General features: G+C 41.7%; 1 protein-coding gene across 1 annotated transcript in view; it reads right to left on the bottom strand.

Annotated features, from left to right (window-relative positions):
• Positions 1-10,472, bottom strand: part of FRMD7 (FERM domain containing 7) — a 69,531-nt gene that overhangs the window by 3,366 nt on the left and 55,693 nt on the right. Inside the window, exons 6-11 of the mRNA XM_006862816.1 lie at positions 7,075-7,189; positions 6,335-6,482; positions 5,080-5,175; positions 3,941-4,104; positions 1,339-1,407; positions 1,144-1,219 (exon numbers count right to left, since the gene is read on the bottom strand). Coding sequence (XP_006862878.1) covers positions 1,144-1,219; positions 1,339-1,407; positions 3,941-4,104; positions 5,080-5,175; positions 6,335-6,482; positions 7,075-7,189 — 668 coding nt within the window. The remainder of the gene's footprint in view (positions 1-1,143; positions 1,220-1,338; positions 1,408-3,940; positions 4,105-5,079; positions 5,176-6,334; positions 6,483-7,074; positions 7,190-10,472) is intronic.

Below are 10,472 nucleotides of genomic sequence, written 5' to 3'. Positions count from 1 at the left end.
AGTATTATGGACTCCTGGTGTGGCTCTGTAGGATCAGCACCGGACTGTGAATCACACGGTCAGTGATTCAAACCCACTGGCCACTCCTCAGAAAGCCTATACAGAGCCTCTGCGAGTCAGAACTGACTTGATGGCACTTAACAACAACAATGAACCTGTAATAAACTATACAAGGGGGCTTCAAAAAATTTACCAAAAAATTCCATTATCGTTCTATCCCATATTTCCATGACCTTTTTGAATCCCTTTCATAATTTGATGGGTTTTAACATAGTTATCAATCCATGACCACAGTTAAGATCGTGAACATAACTAGTATCCCCCAAATGTCCTCACCTCTTCCAGTCCCCAGGAAGCAGCTCATTAATTTTTTTTCTATATTGATTTATGTACATTTTGTAGAGCTTTTCATAAACTTGTTTGGCTTCTTTCATTGAACATGTTTTGCCAATTGATCTTGGTGTCCCCTGAAACCCTGTGAACCATTTTTTAGGCATCCTAACAATACTAAGTGGAGTCCTGGTGTGGCGCTGTGGACTAATGCTTCAGACTGCAAAGCCATTTGAACTTCAAGGTTGGCGGTTTAATCTCACCAGCTGCTCCTTAGAAACCCTATACAGGGTCACTGTGGGTCGGAACCTACTCGATGGCACTTAAGAACAACAACAAGACTAAGACGAAATGTATTACTGAGGGAACTGGTCTGTAATCATCCACTGATTTCAGAGATCTCTTCAATCATATCTTATTGTATCATATCATACACCCATGCGTGCATGAACTGGAACCTTAGAAGCAATACATTTTGGCTTATCTTCTAAACCTTAATATTTGCATATTTAAGAAAAAAAAAAAAAGAGAGAGTTGCTAGTTTGACAAATACAGTGCCAAAGAAATTCATTTGGATCTGCATTTTGCAAGATGTTAGCAATATAAATTGCAATTTGAAGATGTGCCAGATTATTCCAGTCTATAAGATTCACAGCGATGGTTTACTAAATGACAGACTTCCCCAGGAGGCTAATGTACTCAAACAGAGTAACCTTGCTATACACTTGGAGAATTCTAGCAGAATCACTTCCTGGAATAATTTCAAATGGAGACGCATTTACCTAAAAGCGTAGGAATTTTCAGGAACCTTACTTGTTTTGACACATCTGAGAGGAGGTCTGGTGAAGACCTGCACTGTCGTTCATGGTGCTGAGATGGGTAATGTTTCCTGAAATCCCCAAACACAGTAGTCAGTGAAAGGGTCTTCATGTGCATACCAGGATACATTGTAATCTCAAATTCAACTTAAAATCAGCATGAGAGAGAAGGAAAGATAAAAGTATGTACCTTTCAAATGGTAAACTCTTCATCCTCCCTTTTTTTCCATATTCCAGAAGTTGTCTTTGAGTTCTTCCACTAGTATAAAGAGATAAAAATTGTTTGAATACTAGTATAAGCAACTCACACTTGAAAGTCTTGTTTTTGTTTACACCAAAAGAGTCAGAATGAATGCCATATTTCATTAATCATTGACCATCATATGAATGATACAATCCTGTAAAACCAGTTACCATGGAGTCGTTTCCTACTCATGGTAACCCAAAGTAGAACTGTGCTCCACTGGGTTTTCACTGGATGGTTTTTCAGATGAGATCACCAGACCTTTCTTCTGAGACACTTCTGGGTGCATTCAAATCTAAACTTTAGGGTAGAAATGAACATGTTAACTATTTGCACCTTCTAGGGATTCCACATTGATGATAATGCCTACTGATCCAAGTGTGGTACCATGAATTTACTTGATAAGGCTTTTCTATCCAAAGTCTTCTTAACTCCCACCAAATTATTGGATGGTACCATACAAATAGGGTGGGTGTATAGGTCTCTAATGCCAGGATTGGTTCGTTTTGCCATCCCGTTAGCTTTAAAAGGAGCCATCTCAGAAACAGAAACCAATGATTATATAACCATCAAGAAAGAAAATCCATGAGTGAAGGTCCATGCCTTACCTGGAAAACTTGTCTCATGGAGAACCTGTGGGCTTCCCTGCCCATGAACTTAGTAAATCTGAGTGCCTACTGACAGGAGGCGAGCTTACAGAGTGTGCCTTTTGGGCATTTACAGACTAGCTAAAGGAGCTTTATAACACCGGAGCAGGGAAAAGGTCAAGGGGTCACATGGCTGAGACTGAAGACAAGAGCAAAGCATTCCTAACTGGAGGACTGCTGCATCCTGCCTTGTTTCTGACCCTGAATTGTACCCTGTTCAATGTGTGGCCATTGAAACAGAGTATTGAACCCACATGTGAAACAGTGCTGTGGGAGGAATGGGTGTTATCAGGATAGGGCAAAGAAGGTTGTAGGGTAGAGGCATGTCTGACCTGCCTCACAAGAATCAATGATGGGCTGATTTTGAGTTTGATTCTCCTTCCCCATTGTAAACCAGAGGAAGTCAGATAAGGCCTCCTGACCGTTTTTGCACCAAGTATCAGATGTAGAACAACTTCAACTACCCAGAACTTGGGGGGTGGGGTGGGGGTGGAATTGAAGCCTCTAAACAGTATGTTACGGAGCATGGTGGCTCTGTAGGCTAAGCACTGGAATACCCATAAAGTTAAAGTTGGTGGTTTGAGCCCACTGACTGCTTCTCAGGAGAAAGATGAGGCTTTCTTCTCTTGAAAACCCTATACAGGGTCACTATAAGTCAAAATTGATTTAAGGACACTTGACAACAAACAGTTTTAACATCTAGCCTTGAAAACTACTACTTGCTTTCAAAGGCTTTTCCTCTACATCCAAATCAAAGTCACTTGATTCTTCCTTTATACATTACTTCTATTGAGGTGGCTTACCTGGTTCCCCAATGCATGGCAAAAGAAAGGTAGCTAGCTCAACAGAAGAGAGTTGTTCCTAACCATGCACACACTAGCCAAGAAAACCAGCTGACTGCTGGGAAAAACACAGAGCCAAAAAAGAAAAAAGAAGAAATCACAACAATGATAAGACCGCCCCTCAAAATCTGAGCCATTTATCATTGAGGTTCGGGTCCTGATAATGCCTGTCCAACCCCATCCTGAAGCCAGGTCATCAAATTTATAATAACATAGGTCATTAAGCAAAGGTCAAAATATTCTCTGTGCCAGTTATTTAAGAAGGTAGGGATTTGCAGAATCAATTTTGGAACGATTCCATAAAAATTATGCAAGTTTAAAAAATTCTAAATTCTTAATGGGGTAGGATTCCACATTGTGAAAAACCCTGTATGTTAAATAAATTCAGCTAAGAGTTTTGAAAGTTTCTTCCAAAGAATTCCTAGACCTGTATGTTGAAATAAGAGCTCTGGCATGGCACTGTAGGCTAAGCACTTCACTGGTAACCTCAAGGTTGGCAGTTCAAGCCCACCAGCGTGAAATCCTGTACAGGGTCGTCATGAGTCAGAACCAACTCAACAGCATTTAACAACAACAGAGTTCAAGTAACTATACATCTTAATCGAGCACCTGTCCAGTCCTCCAAGGTGTTACCTGTAGTGAGGAGCTTCTATTGCACTGCAGCTTAATCTTTAATCCCTTTACACAACAGTGTTTTCTCACACTAACCTAACCACCTCCAAAAGGCTGTTGTTGACCTTTCCTTTCTTTGACTTGCATATAAGTTGCCTATATGGAAAACAATAAGCTCATTGAATATGTGTTCTCAAGTTTCATATGCCCCACATCCTTGCAGAAATTCTGATCCAACCCCCTCGGTGGGGTACCTCTCTTCCTGCCTCCCAGTTTGGAAGCATTGACTTAATATGTCACACATGGAATGAGTAGTAAAGAGTATCATCTTTCAAGTGACTGAAATGGTTTCTTTATTGCTTCTAGAATTTGAGCTCTTCCTACTGCTTTCCATGTTATTGAAAAGAATCTGTGTGTATAATTTGCCTTCATGCAATATTTAATTACCTATAGCGGAAACTGGACCCTTTGCTGCAGAGTAGGGTCTTGGGCTTTGATTTGGGCTCTTCGGAAAGCCTGAAGAAAGCATGGTACTCCACACAAGTCTTCCAGAAAGCCTTGCAGGCATCTCTGCTGGCCATGGTGAACTCCAAGGTATCCTTGCATAGCACCTGTAAAAACCAATTTCCATGAAGCAAAACATCCTTCAAGAATACCAAAGACCTTAAAACCCCAGAGTCTTTGAAATCATTGGTACAGGAGCCTATACAGCTGGGCTTCTGATTTTTCACTTGGCTCCCTGTAGGCTTCACACATACTGAAACCAAATAATCGGCAACCCTTTGATGAGCAGACAGGGCCACTATGTACAAACAGAGCCTTCTCAGAAGCAAATTTTGCTTTGCAAGCTCACCTCACCTCAAAGCCTTCTTTACCTCCTCTTCTCTGCCCAAATCAAGTGAGATGTGTGTATTTGTCGTGGGGTGGTACACATAAGCAAAAGAGGCACTTGTTGGGCAAGGCTGTATTTATTGTACAGGGTGAGACAAAGTCACTAGAAAGAATGTTCTTTTATGACCATATAGGGAACGAAAAATGGAGATCAAGTAATTTTTTACCTACAGAAGATCCAGTAATTTGGGGCATCATTCTTTAGCTCTTAGCCTTCTATAGAAGTATTCATTTGCTTCCCATTGGATATGGTCTAAGACACTTGATTTGGGCACATAGTAGGTGTTCAGTACGTTTTTTATAAGAAAAGAAGGTGAAGATATTTTAGAAAAGAGCACATACTATCAAAAGAAGATCACCTTAATACTAGCTCTGGACATCTCCAGTTGGGTCATCAAATCCCTGACAAAAAAAAAAGGTTTTCAAGTAGATTTTCCTTACTCTCCAATCATCCCATTTCAATTGCTTTAAGTCTGAGCTTCCAGTTGGATTTCCTAAGTGTTTTGCCTTTGGTAAAAATATGACTAAAGCTCTGGTTTATTTAGGTAGAAACAAAAGAGGGAGCACATTACTTCTAAGGGTCAGCCAATTTTCACTACCTGTATTCAAACCATTAGCAGAAACTACCAAGAAACCCCCAAATGCATAGGGAAAAAAAGAGAGAGAGAGAGAGAATTCATTAGAAAGCTACTTACTAAGATGTTGGCGTGCAGCTTGATAAGAAAATGCTTTCTCTTAAAGCTCAACTTGCGGATTTTAGCCCAGTTAAAAGTATTGATCTTTGTGTTTCCCTACAATAAAACATGAGGCACATTTCAGGATGAGTATCAGCACAAGGTGGTTTGATAAGGCAATGCAAACCTAGTAGAATCACTTGATGAATGGAACTATCTGTCACAGGAAGTAGAAGCTATGGTCAAAGATCACTGTGGTGGCCTGAGTGTTCTATACCAATGATATTTCAAGTACCCTAGGGTGAACCAATGCACAGGTTTCAACAGCACTTCCAGATGAAAACAGACTAGGAAGAAAGACCTGGCAATCTACTTCTAGAAATTAGCCAGTGAAAAACTTATGGATTCTAACAATACTGTCTGACTTGCTTGCTTTGGACATGTCTCCAGGAAAAGCTGTTATGTTGAGTGAAGCAGAGGGTCAGCAAGGGTAAGGGAGTTTCTCTGTGAAATTAATTGGCACAATAATCACAACAGTGCTCATGGACACTCTGGTGGTTGTGAGAATGACACCAGCCATAGCTATGTTTCGTTGTACATTAGGTCACCATGAGACAGAGTTGACTCTATGACAGCAATCTATGGCCAAAGAAGGTGGGGCATAAGGCTACTCTGAAACACGAGCAAGAAGGGTACACAAGGGAAAGGTTTCGTGCCAAGGCAGAACAGTAGTAAACAATCACAGTAGTAAACAATTACTATAATCAATTCTCTTATATTTGTTATAATCAATTCTCTAAAGTAAGTTATGAAGTAACGTACTTCAGTGCTCTAATTTGGTCCCAGGGTTCAGTGGATCTGAGGTCACTCCTCTTTCTCTTATTAGTGAAATCAATAACTGAACTAGAATACCACATGTTGGACCCCTCAGGTGCATTTGGACAAGGTGAAAGCATTTGGTGCTGTCAAGTTAAGTTTTTAGGATGCTAAAATCCACATCCTTGTTTAGCATCAAGAAGGAATCTCTTGACTTTATCTCCCCACCATATTGGTCTGATCTAATGTATAAGATCCTCAGAATCCCCAAAGTAAAGTATCAACTGCAAATGGAGGCAAAGTTCACTGAGGGGAGAAGACTTCTCAACACATTCCCAAGCATTAGTTCCTTTTCTGGCTGGTGGTAGGACAGAGGGATGGGATCCCCTAAGGAATGAACACCCAAGTTTGAGTCAAGATAGTCCTCCAAGCTGAAGGCTTCAAAAGAAAGAACTATTACCCGTAACACCAGTACTCCCATGTGAGCAACAGCCAGGTGAATCTGCATCCCTTCACCATCACTAGCAGGGTGAGGCCTGATGCCGTACATATCCAGCTTCCTTGCTATGTCCAATAGGAGAATGTCCGACTCAGCTGGGCTCCTACCGCTGCAAGGGGAAAGAATTTATGCACCTAATGAATGCAACAGTCATAACGTCTCTAGCCTGAGAGCTCCATGAGGACAGCACTTTCTTGAGCCTGAAACTTCTTAGATTTAAAGGCTTGCTTTGAAGAGTATGTCCTAAGCTTTAGTGTTCCCTAGAATTTGTATGTTCTAGGCAGGAGATCCTGATTCAACTTTTGGTCAATGAGCCTCAGATGAAGCCATGGCCCTTCTGTCTGTGGTTTTGTGTTGCTATGACGCTGAAACAAAGTTTCAGCGGAGCTTCCTGACAAACCTGAACTAGGAATAAAGACCTGGCTAATTCAAGCTCACCAGTTGCTCCTTGGAAACCCTATTCAGGGTCGCTATGGGTCAGAATCGACTGGACAGCACTTAACAACAACAATCTACATAAAAATTCAGCCAATTAAAGCCCTATGGATAACAAGGTTCAATTCACAACAGGTCATGGAAGTTGCAGGACTGGACAGCACTTTGTTGCATTGAGTATAGGGTCACCATGTGTGGAGGTGAAATGACACCAGGTAACATCAATAGCAACAACTGGTAGAATGGGCACCAATAAAAGAACTTACACGTGTTTCTGATGAAAGTGCAGTATCTTGCTCTCTAAAAAGTCTTGGTTTGGTAAGTATCGGGTTTGTGCCATATGTTTCATATCTGTTTCTTCATGAAAGTCTCCCAGTTCTGCTGTATGACAGAAAAGTGACATTTTTCACATTACCCTTGAGGAATTCAGCAATGGATCACCCAGTAGACCCTCCAAATAGGCCTTCCTATGCAGTCAGTGCAGCCCCAGGCCTCCCATCCCATGATATCTGAATGTCTATGATTCTGTAGGGGAGAAATAACCTACTGTTTTTGTTTTTGTTTTTCAAATCAGAAGTAGCGGGTTGCTATGAAGTGTCAGTATAAAAAGTCATAGGTACAATGTAGGTTTTAAAGGTTACAGGATCACAGTTGAATATTTTGTTAGGTTTTTCTTCTCACACATTCTGTTTATGATCTCCCCTATTTCCAATCAGCCTGCCAACCTCACTCCATCTTGATCATACATTGTCAATATAAATATAAGTGCAAATTAGAACACAAGCCAGTCACAGCCAATTCATCACTCTATACATTGAGAATCCAGTAAGACTCCAGTTATCTGGAAACTCCATGAGATTAATCATTCTGAAAAATTGGGTTTTCCAAACACTGATGGTAATTTTTTCCCCCCTTGATACCCCCATGTTACCACTGCAAACATCCACTAAAACACTACGTCTTCAAAGGCAACAGAGGCCTTTAGGATTTTGTTTCCTGAGAGTAAATAGCATCACGTTGTTTGGCTTTTTGAATTCTTTTATCTTCTTTAAATTGTTATACCTCCTACCTCTGTGTCAGATTGATATGAACCACTTCTTGGTCATTGATTTCTCCTGAAGAGCTCTCCACTTTGTTCTAAATTGCGATTTCTAATCTACCCTGAGATAAGAACCTAGGTAGCCAAGCCTATTAGTACTGTATATACTGTAAGAGAAATCAACATCCCATTGAACCCAGTGGCACTTTCCTATTGAGCACTGGGAAACTTAGTTTGAGCTTTTTCATCTTGATTCCCCTTGTACTTTAGACAGATGACATGCTCATTTTCAAACAAATGAGGCATGACTATACGTATATTTCTAAATCACAGTTACCAGGAATGGGTGGGAATGGAACAGGGCATGTTAGTGCTTAAGGGCTTGGAAAGAGATAGTGGTGGTGATTGCACAACATGGTGAATGTAATTCATGTCATTGCATTGTATGCATAAACACGGTTGAAATAGCAAATGTTATGTTACATGTAACTACAAACAAGGCTAAAAAGCACAAAAGAAGAAAATGAAGCTAATGTGGGTGAGAGTTCAAGGTGTTTTAAGAGAGATTGTAAGAAATAAGACTGGAAAAGCAGCTTTGGGTCAGATGGAACTCAGCCAACATGCTTAGGAGACCATCCTTGCATCCATAGGCAAAAGATTCCATCCATAAACAATTTTAAAGCAGAAGGAAAACTTAGAAAGTGGATTTGATAAAGATCCCTCCAGGGACAATAGGGAAAATTCCTTCACTGACTAATTCATTTACTAGATATTTGTTGAACAGCTTCTACGTACTAGAAAAAGTTCCACATGGAACAAAAGAAATCTCCCCCTTCCCGCCCCCGTCACAGAAATAGCATCCAAGTGAGGAAAGACAGGCAATAAGAAAATGAGTAAAACATACTGTGTCCAAAGTAATAGCTCTATGAAGAAACTTCCAGAAGAAATAGGGATAAGAACGAAATGGGAAGGAACTAAAATTTTAAATATATTTTAGAATGGGTCAAGAAGTCCTCACTGAAAGGGTAACATCTACATCCCAGCTAACATTCTGAGAAGCAGAGCTAAATGAAAATGAACACAGCATCAGGATTGGAAGAAGATCTATGATATACTCTTTGACACAACCTTGCTTGCTGAAAACAAAGAGGAATTGAAGCACATCCTGATGAAAATCAAAGACTACAGCCTTCAGTATGAACTACACCTCAACATCATGAGAAATGAAGAAAATGTTGAAATTGTCAAGGATTTTGTTTTACTTAGATCCACAATCAATGCCCACATAAATAACAGTCAAGAGTACTGCAATGGGCACATCTAGGGGAAAACAAAACAACCTATTTAAAGTGGTAAAAAACAAAGATGTTACTTTTTAGATTAATATGTGCCTGGCCTAAGCCATAGTATTTTTTGATTATTCATGTGAATGTAAAAGCTGAACAATGAATAAGAAGGACCAAAGAATAACTGAGGGATTTCGACTTCCAGCGCTTCCCTGACCAGGCAGCTCAGGTAGGGCAGTCTCAGGGGAAAAGGGTTGGAATCGCACATAAGAAACCTCTGTCTAGCAGACAGACAGCCTTTGAACAAACATAAGATCTTATATTTCAACATTCTGAACTCGATTTTTTTAAAGATCAAATTGCTGAGGAATTACAGGCATTTTAAGCTTTTGCTTGCCTGCACACGGCTCCTGCTTCTGCACCTGCACTGGCAAGTGCCTCTGCCTCCTGCAGACCTTGGAATGCAGGGCTAGAACAACCCCACTTAGAAGGCTGCATTTTCAGAGAAAAGGAAGCATAAACTAACAAAGCCCAACAAATAGAGAGGGATATCGGTGTGGATATCAGGAAATTCGGGGAACCCACTGTACAGAGAGACTGAGAGGAGCATTTTTTATGTCATCAAATACGGACACTACCTCCCTGCAGCCACGACCCCCAGCCCTCTACTGCCCTGGCCTAGACCAGCCCTCTGCCAAGCCGTTGAGGCTCAGGAATGCCCAAGGCACAGGCCTGCCCACTGAGGCCAAGGCCCTCCTAAGGTCCAGACACTCCCACTAAGGCCAAGGCATGCCCTGCGGCCCAACCCGCCCACAGACTGGTCACAAAGGCCCAGGCCCAACCAAGGCCCAACCCGCTGCGTAGCCAGGTCACTGAGGCCCAGGGCCCCGGAGGCCCAACCCGCCGTGTAGCCAGGTCGCTAAGGTTCAATGCCCCTGAGACCCAACCCGCCCTCAGCCTGGTCCCCGAGGCACAGGCCCAATCAGGCCAACCTGCCTGCAGAAGCCCAAGCCGCCTGATGCCCAGCTGCTGATACCCAGGTCCCCTGAGGACCAAACCACCCGCCAGAGGCCCAAACCACCCACCCAAGGTCCAACCCACCCGCCTGAGGCTCAAACGGCCCGCTGCCGAGGCCCAGGCCCAACTGAGGCCCAAAAAAGTTACTCTGAGTTAAACAATAAGGAGAGTGAAAAGGGAAGACCACATCCTGATCACATCTTCCTGGAGGTAATCAGAAAACATAAAAAATTACCAAAACACATACATAATTAATTATTAGGACCATAGATAAACATTAAACATATCCAAGAAGCAAAAACAGATGACCATATCGGCACAT

Source organism: Chrysochloris asiatica, unplaced genomic scaffold (genome assembly GCF_000296735.1).
Source record: "Chrysochloris asiatica unplaced genomic scaffold, ChrAsi1.0 scaffold00051, whole genome shotgun sequence".
NCBI lineage: Eukaryota > Metazoa > Chordata > Mammalia > Afrosoricida > Chrysochloridae > Chrysochloris > Chrysochloris asiatica.
The sequence above is the reverse complement of the archived record's forward strand: the minus strand, read 5'-3'. Positions and strand labels throughout refer to the sequence as shown.